The sequence below is a fragment of the Melanostigma gelatinosum genome (assembly GCF_949748355.1).
Source record: "Melanostigma gelatinosum genome assembly, chromosome: 3".
In the NCBI taxonomy this organism is placed as follows: Eukaryota; Metazoa; Chordata; class Actinopteri; order Perciformes; family Zoarcidae; genus Melanostigma; species Melanostigma gelatinosum.
In genome coordinates, this window is record NC_136636.1 from 13,043,766 (window position 1) to 13,059,313 (window position 15,548).

Genomic DNA, 15,548 nt, shown 5'->3' on the forward strand with positions numbered 1-15,548 from the left:
TTCTGATCATTCTTGTACTGTGATTGAAAAGCCCTCTCGACGTTGTGTAGTACAGACATTCCTCCTTTTCATAACCTCTGTGTCATGCTGCATCCTACTGTGCGTGTTACCTCCGTTCACGAGCAGTGTGGATTCACTGTTGTCACTGTACTTTGCAAGCTGAGTTGTGTGTATTTGTTATGTATAAAATCAGCATTTCCTCTGCCCTTGAAGACCATGAAACACGATAAAATGAAAAGAGAATTCAGGATTATTTTGCCGTCGCTAAATAAAACCACTGCTTTCGTCATTCTTTGTTCTCTTCAAGAACTCAGCAGCTGACATGTTGTGATAAGTTCTCACTGCTCAGGGTGTTTATTTTTTATTGCAAAGATTTCAAGATTTTATCAGCATTTGTCAAAGTTATCTGAGGCTCAAATATGAAAACAGCTGACAAATATATTACAGTATTTCCAACAAGAGCCGACAATAAACCTACCTGCCATGTCTTTTTTTCCTCCATTGATAAAGAATAATGTGGTAAACTATCTGACTTTGTGGACATTATTTCTTAATTGTTGTTATTTTTCATAAGGTTTGTGCTCATTTTTTACTTTTGTATGTCAAACTGAGTGCTAGAATTACATACATAAGGTAAAAACATACACTTCATGTGCTTCAGATACATGATTCAAATATAATGTTCTAAATATAATTTTGTATATTTTGTGGGCAGCTAAAGTTATACATATATCGATGTACTGTATAAATGTCAGTAAACCCAGAAAATGAAGATGTACGATGTCTAACAACTTCTGGCATTGAATACAGACATTTTTGTCAAATAAGAAGGTAGAAAGCATTTTATTTGCACGAATTAGTCAATAATTAAAGATCTGGTGGAGTCAGAGAGTCTGTGAAGTTCTACAGATGCCCTCAAAAGTGTTGACAGTACGGCTTTACTAACTTGAATACAGTCTCAGACACATAAAGCTTAGCACTCGGGGCCATAACATATTTCGGGAGAACGTGACTTCGTCTGTTTGACACTTTGTGTGTTGGATCTGATGTAGCTCTCTTTAGAGAAGCGGTTGCCACATGAACATTGACACCACCTCTCTGTTTCAGGTGTTACAGCTGCATTTGCTCCCTGTGCTGTTGTCCCTTTTTAGCTCTGCAGAGGTGTGCTGCATTGTTCAACGAGCTCAACTTATCCTCATACAAATGTTCGTATGCACCTGGACTAAGAATGAAGGAAGTGCATAAAAGCTCCAGGTCCAGCAGCAGACAGGAGAGGCCTCTGGCGTGGGGACTTCTGGTCTTGCTGCCTCTAAACCTACAGATTTTGAATTGTCTTGTTTGTATATTTTCATGCCAATAAATCAAATGGATCTGATTGTTCTAAAGGTGTCTTTTGCGGTTTAGTTGGGTCCGTGGTGGAGTTGTGTTCGCCCCAAAGGGCTGCCCAAGGGTGGGGCGTAACACAGGTTTATTATCAGTTTTCTAAAATACATCAACGCCTTTATTAGCGAGTCCACAATTAAAGGTTTGGTTTTCTGAATTGTAGCTTCGAGGGTTGAAGACAAACTGGACAAATTCTTATTGCAATATCTGCGTTCAGACAGAATTACAGCGGCAGCAGCTTGTTTTAAGGTAGCTTTCCCATTAAAATACTTGCTTTTTCACCTGCTGCTGTTCTACCCTCTGCAAGGCCACCCAGTGAAAATGAAACACTGCCTTAATGGAGTTCTCACCTCACCAGAATAAAACAAGCAGATGGATCTTTAATTAAAGGTGAGACACAGTACTATTCTGGAGCAGAAAGTTCCTGCTGGTGCAAATGAGAGGTTGGGAGATGTCGGACTGGGGGTGTTGGTTGGGTTGTGTCTCAGCAGTGTGTCCAGCCCCCACACCACCACCACCCCTGCCCTCTGAGTCCCACTGCTCCCTCCTCGCAGCTTCCAGCGTTAAGTTAATTGGACAGGGAGAGAGGGCTGAGGAGGGAAGCGTTCAGCCCCATTAGCAATCCCTCTGTGGAAGGCTGAGCCGAGAGGATCACAGACTCACAAATAGGAGGATTAAAATAATCAATAGGCTTCACTCTCTCTCCTTCAGCGCAGACGGGTGCACCATACACACACACACACACACACACACACTCACTTACACGCTCAGACACTCACACACAGCAAATACAAACACACAAATTGCCTGAGGAATACTAGTTCAAGAAGCACTACTCTCTTCAATGTTGTCTCTGGACTTTCACAAATTAGCCTGGGTCATGTAAGATACACGCACACACACACACACACACACACACACACACACACACACACACACACACACACACACACACACACACACACACACACACACACATATTCTCTGTTAATGAATGTTAATTTGAGCCTGTGACTAACTGAGAACCAGTAAAAAGGTCAAAGACATGAAAGCAGTCCGTTGGTTTATATATTTCTTTCCATTTTTTTCTGCTCTCTGCTGAATTCATTTGCTGGATCAACTCATTATGAGGCTACATGGATAACAGAAACTTCGTATGATATTATAATGAATACAAGCTCGGGACTGCTTGCATTTCGGTATTTTTTGTCATATATATTAATATACTTAATTAATGTTCTCAATGGGAGATTTTTTGTTTATAGGATGCATTTAGGATTATAATTATTTGTTTGTGTAGATTAATATAATATCAAGTCTGTGATAGAGCACGCATTAGTGGCTCTCACTCCCTGCAGATATTGGAAATTACTTTTATGTGTATATAATATGAATGTATACATTTTTTTACAAAGGTATCTTTTAAATAAAATTGTAGATACAAGTGAAAAAAAGTTAAATACATATTTTGTGTAGCCGAATGATTCATTTTTAGTCTTACTCATCCTGTTAATCATTTAAAGACAAAGGGAGATATGGAACAAATGCCACACCGTGACTCTCCTCAATTAATCAGAGTAAAATCAATTGGATCAAAATAATTAAATGCATTAATAATAATAAAGAGACAAATAATATAAGTAGCAAGACATAGAGGATTTGAATAACTGTGAAAATGGTAAAATCAACACTTTCATAGTTCAGGTCTCATACAATCAAAATAATGAATTGATAGACGGCCTAGTGGACAGCATACCTCATTCACATGAATACAAATCAAACAGATTATTAAAAACGTATTTTTTATAAATACAATGTGTGCGTTCACTGCCACTGAATCACAACCTGGTCCTTTAAATTTTTTTTATTATTTCGGTCTTATTTCAATAGTGCAGAATGTATGTTTTCTTTCTTTCTTTTTATTCAAGATTTAGAAGCTTTATTGGGTCATTTAAATGTTGCAGTCTATTGGAGAAAGTTACAACTAATCAACCATCACTCTCAGCGAGGAAGCATGACGTTACTTCTCGTCATACTCGTCATGCTTCATACGCACAATAGACGCACTTCTTTCGGTATCCACTAGTGCCGTGAGGTGCATCCAACGACCTGTTGATTCTGTAAATTGTTTCATTTTTCAAACGTGTACTTCGACATACTATACGTATCCACAGGTTATCCACAACTTAATCCACGTAGATCGTTCCATTTAACACTTTTCATAACACATTTCCTAACACGATCCAAAACACGTTCGGAAAATTGTGCGGCTCCATACTGCCTCAGATATTACTCACCACTGCCAGTAACTGTCGCAGTGTCCTTAAAGTGACAGTTGTCTGTCACTTACATGTATTTCTTACTATAACAAATTATAACGACATCCTTGTAACATTCAAAGTAGAAACAGATGTGATTACAGTTAAACATGTAAATACAAGTGAATATTTAACATCACATTCAATTTGGCTCCTACAACAAGTGTAAACGTATCGGGCCTATATGCAGATTATAGTGATAGAGGGCACACAAAAAATATCCTTGTTATTTAATACATAGACCACAGACAGTGTATGCGTTTCATCTCTTTCAAAATACCATTTTATTGTGAGGATTTTTCACAAAATCACTTTTGTCAAATAGGATTTATTATACTGCCCACCAGCAGTTAGAATTATGTCCACCTCCAAAATGTAAGTACTGCTTACATTTAATGATGATCCAATAATATGGTAATATGATAGATCGATAGATCGATAGATCGATAGATCGATAGATAGACTTTATTTCAGACTCGGGGTCCATACAGACAGATACATATAACTGCATGATTTATTTCGGAGCTCGACAACAATAATGATGAAATAAACTATATTTACCATTTAATTCCCATATCACATACTGACAGGAGCCATTCTGCAAGATGCCTGCTTTGAGTATACTTACATTTCGTCACTTTTTCTTTGAAAACAGGACTTCAACTAGTATTGTAGTATTTTGAATTCTTCTTCTCCACCATGGTGGAGCATGAAGAAGTATTATATTTATCTTTCCCTACATGAGTGCGCAACCTGCTGTACATTGATTGTTATTACGCTCGCCATCAGTTGTAGTACCAGACGTTGGCCGTTGGGCGGCAGGCGACGTTGACTAGTAGTCTGCAGTCAAAGATGGCGGTGCGGAAGAAAGACGGCGGCCCGAATGTAAAATATTTCGAAGCGTCTGATACCGTTTCTCAGTTTGATAATGTCCGCGTCTGGCTGGGAAAGAATTACAAAAAGGTACTGACCGCATGTTTTGTATCCGTGCACGTGGAGCTGTGATTTTCCCCCCCTAAAATGCGGGTACTTACCTATTGGGCAGAGGCAGTGACAAAGAGAGGAGGGAGGGTGCTGCTGAGTGTCCAGCTGTTTGATTCACTCGAGCCTGGATACAAAAGGATGCTGAGTCAACAGCTGCAACAGCTGCAACAGATGCAGCCGCTAAAAGCGGCATCCCGATACGTTGTTGTAGCTCATCCGATGCAAAAGCACCACACAATCAGTCCGCATGATGATAGTATGCAAAAGAGGTGACTTTAGCCGGCCAAGCAGCTAGCTAGCTAGTTAGCTAATCGGCTAACGGTAATGCAGCCCAGATCCAGATGTTGGCTGTGTGGCGCGCGCTGACTGAAGCCATGGCCTGTCTGGAATACAATAGACTCATTGATTTAACCAAATAACTGCATAACTTCTTTCGGAGCTCGACAACAATAATGATGAAATAAACTATATTTACCATTTAATTCCCATATCACATGTTACATGACATGATTAATGAAGAAGATGCTCCCTCCACTTTTTGACATAACTGAGCCATCAGCAACTATCAGCACACTGTAGTCGACTGTTATCTGTCCTCCATGTGGCTCAGCACTGATTGCCTCTCTGTGTTGATGTCCTCTCAGTACATCCAGGCCGAGCCCCCCACCAACAAGTCTCTGTCCAGCCTGGTGGTCCAGCTGCTCCAGTTCCAGGAGGAGGTGTTCGGTCGACATGTCAGCAACCCTCCGCTCACCAAGCTGACAGTATGTCTCCTTTATCTGTCATTCACACACGCACGCACACACGCATGCACACACACACACACACACACACACACACACACACACACACACACACACACACACACACACACACACACACACACACACACACACACACACACATGACTTTACCCCACTGAGGCATTTTAAACTGTTTTGCATCTGCAGATGAAGTGTTTTCTGGACTTCAAGTCAGGAGGGGCTCTCTGCCACATCCTGGCTTCTGCCTACAAGTTCAAGAGTGACCAGGGATGGTAAGACTTTCTTTTTGGCTGGAATAAATGTTTACCAAACAAACAAACTGAAAATATATTGTGCTACGTGAGTGCGTTTCGTGTGTAACTCCAGTCTAATTTCCTGGTAGGCGCAGGTTTGACTTCCAGAATCCGTCGAGGATGGACCGAAATGTGGAGATGTTCATGACCATTGAGAAGTCTTTAGTGCAAGTGAGTTTGCCACCGAGCTTTTCTCTATGTATGTTTGTAACGCACATTACCTGGATAACCAAAATGCAATCGTAAATGTTTTCACTTCCATTTTTTTTGAGGCGTAATAGCAGTGTTTAAAATCCTTTTTTTGTATTCAGAAAGTTTCTTTCACGTCACTCACTTTTACAACATTCCCACAATTTGCCACAATTAAAATGGTTGTTTTTAAGAAATCAAGTTTGAGCTCTAGCAGGAGTCAGTTGATACATTGTTTCCATTTATTTATTTTTTTTGCTGCAGGCACCATAGCTCAATAATTGCAAAGAAAAAACTCTGAGAGATTGCATGTCTCTCACGATCATATTTGTGAAGTGTCTGAGAATCCGGCTGCCTGAGCTTTACAGAAAGACATAATGAAAGCACCCAGTCATGTGACTTAAGCAGTGATCCTACTTCCTGCAGTTACACTACCTGCAGTTACACTACAAGATCATTCAGCTCCCTTAACCTGGGGAGCTCAACAACACTGACACTGAGTTTTAATGGAGATTATATGATATTCAATATATAGATTTCCTGACTATTTGAATTTTGATTTTCACTAATTCACACATCTGCTGCATTTCTTTTAAATTCAGAACAACTGCCTGAGTAGGCCAGTCATCTACCTGAGCTCTGACATAGAGCCAAAGCTGCTTGGGAAACTAAAAGACATCATAAAAAGACATCAGGTGTGTATTTTGTTTTGTTAAAAGTCTCAGTATTACATGCAGAAAACACACTCAAAACATATAACTATTTGTATGTTGTAATCTAAATTAAAACAATATTTCCTCGTGACTTTATCTGTTGCAGGGCTCAGTAACTGAGGATAAGGCCTCCAGCTCCCATGTTGTTGTTCCTATTCCCACCAACCTGGAGGAAGGTGAGGCTTCAGATGTCGTGTTAAACACAGTTTGTTGTTTTTATTGTGAATTCTGCTGCAATGAATAGCTCTGTGCTGATGTCCTTTTCTCTTTGTGGTCCAGAGGAGTGGGTGCGTCCAGTGATGAAGAGAGATAAGCAAGTGCTGCTCCACTGGGGATATTTTCCTGACAGGTTGGTGCTGAGTTTACAGAGATATGAACACCATTCAACGTTTTACACTTAAATAGAAACATTTTACACTTAACTGTGGATGTATAACACTGTAGAGTGGATCTGGCGATGTTGTTTTCTTTAAGCCTCATACTGCTCAAGCTTACGGTACACCATGGTCAACCTGAGTTGTTTTTTACAAGCCCAAACTTGTAATCCTTCCCCTGCCTTGACCTTTGACCTCCTTCCTCTCACCATTTAGTTATGATACCTGGATCCAAGCCAGTGAGATTGAGGCTGCTGTGGAGGATCCTCCCGGCCCAGAAAAGCCTAGGAAGGTATTTATTTTCTAGTTTGTTATCGCTCTGTTTTTGTGTCATCCATTCCCACTTTTTTTTAATCTGTGTTCTTTATCCTCTCTTAATTTTAACATTCTTAATAAATCCTTTTTTAACATCTGCTTACATACCCCCTACGTTTAATTAAGCATATTTCGCACTGTTAAACTACACCAAATATACAGTGTAAATATTTGCTGTATTGACTTGTTCCTGACCTTAATAATTGAGCCTAAATGACACTTCGAGTGAGTAACATATTCAAATCAAATATGCTGTTTCTAATGGGTGCATGAGATTTTAGATTTTAGAAATTTTAGATGCCTGTGCATCATTTTTATGTCCACAATTTTGGAAAACGTCTTTAAGTCTTGGCGCTCAGCACTCACTCGGACATGACAGTCAGAGCAGTGAAGCGCTCAAACGTTTGGAGCTGTTTTCACACACAGATCAGCACACTGTATTCGTTTGCCATCCTGTCACTCTGTTTACTCACAGTAGAAATGTCGACCACAACTTCAAGATGACTTGATTAAGATTAACCGCATTTGTCTTCATTCAGTGACTGCTCCTTTGGTGTAGTTAAGTCTCTGTAGAATTGTTTTTACGTAAACATTAATCCTTTAAAGTTTCCATTGAACTCAATCCAGCCAGAATTGCCCAAATATAAGAAAGTTTCAGCCACAAAACCAACATAGGATCCGGCAAGCACCTCCACTGATGTTCTCAGCAGCAGTGCTTTTGCTGTTTTGTGTTTTAATTACATTTCTAGACATGGCATTTGAATCCATGTGTACAAGGTAACATTGTGCCATGTTGAATGAAGGATGTAGCTGAAAAGTGTAAAACACACTCCTGGTTAAACTATGGAATAAGTTGGTGACATTTCACTCACTGAATGCACTCTGTTTACAGGTCCATGCCAAGTGGATTTTAGAGCTGGACCAGTACAACGAGTGGATGAACGAGGAGGACTATGAAGTGGGCGAGGGCTGCCCTAAGAGGAAGAGGATCTCAGCCAAGACCCTGACAGATGAGGTGACCGCTCCTGATGAGCGGAAGGACAAGAAGCCCGGCAGTGCCAAGAAGAGGAAGAGGTCGCCGTCGCCATCCCCCACCCCTCCGCCTCAGGAGAGCAAGAAGAAGAATACCAAAAAAGGGTCGGTAACCAGACATGTGTTGATGCAATGATGTCACACTCATCAGCTGTCAGAACCAGTTGTGTCAGAGACATTATGCAGTATTGTAAAATAATGTGTGTGTCTGTTTGGACAGGCCAACGACCCCGTACACCAAGTCTAAACGGGGCCAGAGGGAGGAGGAGCAGGAGGATCCTAGTAAAGACTTGGATGAAGCGTCACCTGTTCCAGCGTCGGAAGAGGGAAACCCACCTAAAACAAGTACGCAAATGTTCAAAATATACATAAATAAAACCATATATGATCACAGAATAAACCTCTGTTGTCTCCCTCTAGACTTTAAAGTAGTTGTTGTTTGTTCCTGGCTGACATTTTACTTTCTTTTTGCAGATAACACCAAGAAGGACTCTGATTCAACTCCAGTCAAGGGAGGAACAGATATGGGTGAGCAGAAAGTTGTGTGTGTGTCACCTCCATCACGGCCACCTGTAACTACTTTTACAAGAAAATGTCCCTTTTCTGTGCAAACACTGGAAAAGCAAGAGGGATCCACTGACATGTGTTTCAGCAATTCAATCGTGGATCTGGGTTTTTCCCATATTATAACACATCGTTTTCCTCTCACAGCATGGAGGAAAAGTGCGCATTTCAAGCTGTGAATAAGTCCTCTGTCTGAGAGCTGTTATGTCTCTCTGCCCTTGTTTTACACTCACTTACCATTCTTTTGCGATTTGAACAGACGAGCAGGAGGATGAGTCCATGGAAACAACAGGCAAGGTAAGGTAGTTTGTAAAACTGCAGGAAAGTGTGGGGGCAGTGAGCGCAGTAAACCCATATATCATGTTTGCACAGGAGGAGGAGGAAGGCTCTCCCAGCGTGAAGGGGGAACCGGTGAAAGGCTCGGACCTTCACGAGGACAACGTGACCGAGCAAACTCATCACATCATTATACCGAGCTACGCTGCCTGGTTTGACTACAACAGGTAAGAAAACATTTGTTCTTGAAAACGTTTGAAGTAATCTGATTCCAGATGTGTTACGGATGTATTTACAGTGAAAAGTGAGATATGGGTGAAATTAGCTTGTATGAAAACCAGCATAGTCTCAGCTCTAGAGAGCACATGACAGCAGATGCAACTCAAAAAGTCAAAGTGAGTCATTCATACGTATTTCAGCTGCGAGTCCTCATAATGTCGTAATTGCCCCCCCCCCCCCCCCCCCCAGTGTTCATGCCATTGAGCGCAGAGCCCTGCCAGAGTTTTTCAATGGGAAGAACAAATCCAAAACCCCAGAGATGTGAGTATTTGATCTGTACACAAAACAAGATTGGATGTTTTTATGAGTTATTGTCTGAAGTGTTTATCTGACACACGATTCAAAAAGCAATCTCATATGATACAACAGTAAGTTGAGCTCATGCATCTCCTTCTTTCAGTTACCTGGCGTACAGGAACTTCATGATTGACACCTACCGGCTGAACCCTCAGGAATATCTCACGTCCACGGCCTGCCGCAGGAACCTGGCAGGAGACGTGTGTGCGATCATGAGGTAGTTGGAGGCAGAATGTGAATATTTCTACTCAATCCAGAGTTTGTCTGTACTTAGACGGTCGCTTGTTTCAGTCACACCGCTGTCAGTGTTGTACACTCTGTGCTTCTTCTGCTGCAGAGTGCACGCCTTCCTGGAGCAGTGGGGCCTGATCAATTACCAGGTTGACTCTGAGAGCCGACCCACACCCATGGGTCCCCCACCCACTTCTCACTTCCATGTCCTGGCAGACACTCCGTCCAGTCTGGTGCCCCTGCAGCCCAAGACGTCCCAGGTCCACATCCACTCTCACGCACAAACACAAATCAAAACATGCACGCACATGCTCTGGGTTGTTTTACACGTGTCCTGTCATTGTGCACCTGTAGACCCCTGCTACCCAGCAGATGATGTCCTTGCCAGATAAAGTGAAGGAGAAACCAGCAGATCTGCAAAACTTTGGGTTGAGGACTGACATGTACAGCAAGAAGACTTGTTCTGCAAAGGTACGCGACCAAGAAAATGCATGAAGGACGGATTATTTTTCTGTAAATGTACAATAACCTCCCATATTAACAAAGTGGTGGTGATATGTGTGCACAGAGCAAGAGCACAGCGAGCTCTATGAGGGAGTGGTCGGAGCAAGAAACACTGCTACTACTTGAGGTACAAATTATCCTTGAAATCAATTGTGTGAAAATAAGAAAGTAGAAATGCGAAGCTAAATGTAGTCCCCACTTCTCTCAGGGGTTGGAGATGTACAAGGACGACTGGAACAAGGTTTCAGAGCATGTGGGCAGCCGTACGCAGGATGAGTGCATCCTGCACTTCCTGCGGCTGCCCATTGAAGACCCTTACTTAGAGGAAAACACGTCGTCCCTGGGACCACTAGCCTACCAGCCCGTACCTTTCAGCCAGGCAGGGAACCCGGTCATGAGCACAGTGGCCTTCCTCGCCTCTGTCGTCGACCCACGTGTTGCCTCGGCTGCAGCCAAATCCGCTCTGGGTGAGAAGGAGCTTCTTTTGAATTGAATTTACCGAATGTTTTGATTTTGAATTTAAATATCCCCGGCCCCTTATTGATTACGCGTTAGTAACCGATGACCTCGATCTGTCTCTCTCCCTCTTAGCGGAGTTTTCTCGTATGAAGGAGGAGGTTCCTGCAGCGCTTGTTGAGGCTCACGTGCGGCGGGTGGAGGAGGCAGCGAGGGTCAGTGGCCGACAGGACCCGCTGTACGGCTTGGAGGGTAGTGGCATCGCAGGCACTGGCCTGGAGGAGGGAGACAGACCTGGTAGGATGGACACACACTTGTAGGGCTGTAGCCAATCAAAGAAAATCTTGTTGCTCGTTCCTAGATTAACTCAATGGCCACAGTGCGCTCTACCTGGTACCCTAAATCAATTGTAAATAAAGATTAAAAGCTATTTGTAGTATATTAAATGATTTTAAACTTCGTTATTTTATACTTAGCACCTGCCCATATTTATATAGTTTCCATAGAGTGACTTGTCTTCTCTCTAGATGAAAGCAGTGATGAAAGTAAGAGTGACAGCCAACCAGGTGAAGAGAAGAGGGAGTCCAAGGTATGATGCGTGTTCGATATTTCTGTTTTGGTGAGTTCTGCTGATGAACTGCTGCGAAGCTCATTGTGTCTTGTTTGCTTTCCCATACAGGACAGCAAAGATGGAGCGACTGAGGAAGAGGAGAAACAGGCAGAGAATGGGAAGAAGGATGAAGAAAGAGGAAGAGAAGCAGAAGGAGAGAGGGAGACGGACAAAACAGAGTCGGAGATTGGTATGAAAATGCATCTCAGTCAGAAAGAGGAAATAGAGTGTTCTTGACAAAGGTAAAAAAAAAAACAGAAGCTTTTTTTTCTTCTCAAAGGTGATGGGGAGAAGGCGAAGGACGGAAAAGAGTTCACAGAGGAAGGACAAAGAGAAGCAGAGAGTGAAGGAGAGAGGAAGGCGAAGGTGGAGCGCGACGTTGGAGAGGGGCACCTTGCCACTGCTGCTGCGTCTGCACTCGCTGCTGCTGCTGTCAAAGCCAAAGTAAAGTTTAATATGACTGTATCCTTCATCACCTTCCTACGCCTCCGCGTCTGCAACAGCCATGGCATCATGACAATTTCAACAAATTTCTAATTGGATAAAATGATGAAGTGATGTTATTTTTGACAGACGGATGTAAACTGCATGGCGGAGGCGTACAACTATGAAGCTGTGATTCTAGTTTTTCTAACTTTCACATTTTGTTTAATCTAAGTTTCTCCTTCACTTTCTTCGTAGCACCTGGCTGCAGTTGAAGAGAGGAAGATTAAATCTCTCGTGGCTCTGCTGGTGGAGACCCAAATGAAGAAGCTGGAGATTAAACTGCGACACTTTGAAGAACTGGAAACCATAATGGACAGAGAGAGGGAGGCCGTAAGTTAAGGATTCTGGGATATGTAGTGTAGAGACTAATTACAGTACAATACCTGAAACCTTTTTACTTTTTGTGTTTGCAGTTGGAGTACCAGCGTCAGCAGCTGCTGGCTGACCGTCAGTCCTTCCACATGGAGCAGTTGAAGTATGCCGAGATGAGGGCCCGCCAGCAGCACTTCCAGCAGATTCAGCACCAGCAGCACAGCCAGGCCGCGGGCCCTAACGCCAACCAGGCCGCCCCAGCACCAGCCCCAGCACCAGCACCCCCGACCGCAAGTCAACAGGCTCCCAACACACCAGCGCCGCAGCCGGCCCCCAGTCCCGCGCCTCCGGCCTCGGCTTCTGCCCCGGCCCCTGAGTCCCAACCCCCTCAGGGTGCTCACACCTCGCCCCCCTGCCCCCCAGGTGTAACCCCAGCTCCCCACTCAAGCTCCAGCTCCAGCACTACTCCTGTACTCCATGGTGAGTTCAAAGTTTGAGCAATATTTTGATCACAAGTTCTTAAATACATATGATACATCCATTATTTTTAGTATATTTGTCTGCTCGCTCATCCCTGTTGTTTAACTTAGATCTGTATAGCCATTACCATGTATTTGAATGAATACATTTTGGATGGATGTCAGTATATAATATACTAAATTCTCAACACATACACTATTATCAGCTGTGAATTATTTGTCCCGTTAACTTCACTTGAGTCAAAAAGTCGGATCCTCACCTGTTTTACCCCTTACAGAGCCCACCCCCCCTCTTCCTGGGGAAACACTCCACCCCTCAGCTCCAGTCCCAACTCCACAGTGAGAGAATCACACTCGGCCTGAGAATCCGAATGACTCTGACCACTTGCCGGTATCATCTGAAATGAAGAAATCATAAACCGAAGAAGAACACATTTTACATTTTCAGCTTTTATTTTTTTTATTTTTATTTTTTATTTTCCAACAGGACAACTGATGCAAGAAAGAAAACATGATAATGTATAAATCAAACCAGCTCTACTTTAACTCTCTGTTGAAAATGATGTCCTTTTTAAATTGAATCTGCCTATGAAGAAAATGTAGTTTCAAACCGAAGCGGTTGGTCCTGTGCGGTCGATTGGACAGCAACATAATTTGAAGCTTAACACCAGAGTGAACTACGAGGGTCTCACCGACATGCTGCCAGTCAAGGAAAGAAGAGAAAAGACTCATCTCGCATTTTCAGTATTTTGGCAATTGTTGCCTTTATTTCCCGCAACAGTTTGACACTTGTGAAGTCGGTGCTTTACAATCTCTCCAGAGTCCCCCCCCCCTTGTACTGTAGGTACTAATTACAATATATGTAAGACAAAAATGCACTTTTAAAATGTTTCCCAAGGTCTAATTGAAAGACTCGAAGCATCGTTGAAATTTAACTTCAGCACTTATATCATCCTTTTGTTGTCTTAAATACTTTTTCATGCTGAAGGTTTTGAAAACTTGATTGGAAATGTTACTTTTTCCACTCTTATTTGTATTTGTTTTACATGGACAAACAGTCACTCTACAGGGTCTGGCCCGGAGGTCACATGTCTAAAACCAACGTCTCTCTCCAGAGAAATGTCTGTAATGAATGAAAACAAACCAGAAGCCAGTTAGAAATACAGTTGGTGTGGATGCAGTTTGAGACATTGTACTGTAAACTGGATTCTTTGTTACAAACACACCCTGTAATGATAACATTTGAAAGTTCTGACAGCATGAAATTATCATCCTGAGAAGACCGCTCTTTAAATATATCTTAATAATGTCCCTCCCTTCCACAGCACTTAAGGAATAACATGTCTGCGAGGAGCTTCATGTTTTTCACATCTGGATGAACTGAAGCATCCAGGAGTTTGTGAGGAATGTAGTTTTGTTCAAAGGGAATGATTGAAAGTCTGGGAACGATACGTATACCAGTGACCGCACGAGTGTTTTATTATAATTTTAACTTTGTGTTAACTGCTCAACCAAAATGTTTTATAATCATGTTTATCGCACATGTATTCAGTGAGTTGTATTGAGGTTGCTTGGGAAATTAAGAAGATTTCTTTAGCGGCTTGTTTTTCGCTGGTGCATTTCAAGTTACATATGGAAGAAATGTGAAGCCTGTCAGAAAACAAGGGAGCTCGCACCTTAAACAGCTGACGATGGAGAATTGTGTCCTTAATATCTGCAACAATATCCTCACTTTTTATCCTATCAATTTTTATATTTTTTACTTTCTGTTTTTCCATATCCTTTCTTTGATATGTCAACATTGTAACTGTATATTATTACATTTGTATCTTATATTTACCCTCTCCACTGTTGCGTATGAATCAGGCAGGTTTGTTGGAACCGTCTTGAGATGTGACTGTGAGCATTTGTGTATGTGAACGCATGCCATTAAGATCTGTAAACAACATTACCGTTCAGTTTTATTTCCAGTGCCATTCGTCATTTGTCATAGAGTTTGGAGACTTCAAAAAAAAAAGGCTTCCTTCTGCACACGACACGTCACGTCAGTGTCATGAATTATAATCCAGTCAGAAGGTGAAACTTTACAGTTAGTGTCCGTCAAGCCAGTATTGCAGACCTCACCATAGCTGTGAGCATAAATGGACTTCTTTTAGCTGTGTTATTACTACATTGTGTGCATTTTGTGATATGAAATAAGTGTATGTTCAGTTTCTGTATGTTTTTCACTATGCTGAAGGTAGCAGCAGTTGCATTGATTATTATACCGTAGAAATCAATCTTTCCTCAGTAAATCATCACATTCTGACTGACAGTTACTCTGGCAGTTTGTATTTGACAAAAATGCAGAACAAAAGGGGTTCAGGTTTTAATTACAAAATGTTGGGGAAAAAATAAAGATGTGAAGAGGAAGTCATTGTGTAGAGTGGTTTGTGTTATTATTTATATTCTAAATAATTTAGCATTTTAAATTCATCTTGTATGTGTAAAGTCTGCGCCGCTTGTTTAAGTTTTCTATGAAGATGCAATTTTCAAACGTCACGAAGAAAGCCATATCATAGTGTGTCATAAAAAAGTACATCATTAAAAGTCTAACAATTAGAACCATCCCAAGAGATGGTTCATAAGAGATATTATATGTGAGCCATTGAAATGATATATGCACTATGCTTTGTAATGCGACTGCAGA

General features: G+C 41.9%; 1 protein-coding gene across 1 annotated transcript; it reads left to right on the plus strand.

The window, feature by feature from the left end:
* The first annotated feature begins 4,552 nt into the window (after positions 1 to 4,552).
* Positions 4,553 to 15,255, plus strand: smarcc2 (SWI/SNF related BAF chromatin remodeling complex subunit C2). Its single transcript, XM_079296982.1, has 26 exons — positions 4,553 to 4,664; positions 5,330 to 5,449; positions 5,636 to 5,721; positions 5,832 to 5,913; positions 6,534 to 6,626; positions 6,751 to 6,820; positions 6,924 to 6,993; positions 7,235 to 7,310; positions 8,226 to 8,470; positions 8,586 to 8,710; positions 8,840 to 8,893; positions 9,189 to 9,226; positions 9,302 to 9,432; positions 9,674 to 9,745; positions 9,885 to 9,998; positions 10,119 to 10,272; positions 10,367 to 10,483; positions 10,581 to 10,643; positions 10,725 to 10,983; positions 11,108 to 11,269; positions 11,500 to 11,561; positions 11,652 to 11,772; positions 11,863 to 12,026; positions 12,264 to 12,398; positions 12,482 to 12,860; positions 13,138 to 15,255. Exons 1-26 carry the CDS (start codon positions 4,554 to 4,556, stop codon positions 13,200 to 13,202), a joined length of 3,168 nt encoding a protein of 1,055 aa, XP_079153108.1. The 5' UTR covers position 4,553; the 3' UTR covers positions 13,203 to 15,255.
* The last annotated feature ends 293 nt before the right edge of the window (positions 15,256 to 15,548 follow it).

Bases quoted from the DNA above. Each gene is read 5' to 3' on its own strand.
- smarcc2 (XM_079296982.1), top strand. From the start codon at position 4,554: ATGGCGGTGCGGAAGAAAGACGGCGGCCCGAATGTAAAATATTTCGAA. The intron at 5,722-5,831 runs GTAAGACTTTCT...ATTTCCTGGTAG, and splicing joins TTCAAGAGTGACCAGGGATG to GCGCAGGTTTGACTTCCAGA. The intron at 12,861-13,137 runs GTGAGTTCAAAG...TACCCCTTACAG, and splicing joins CACTACTCCTGTACTCCATG to AGCCCACCCCCCCTCTTCCT.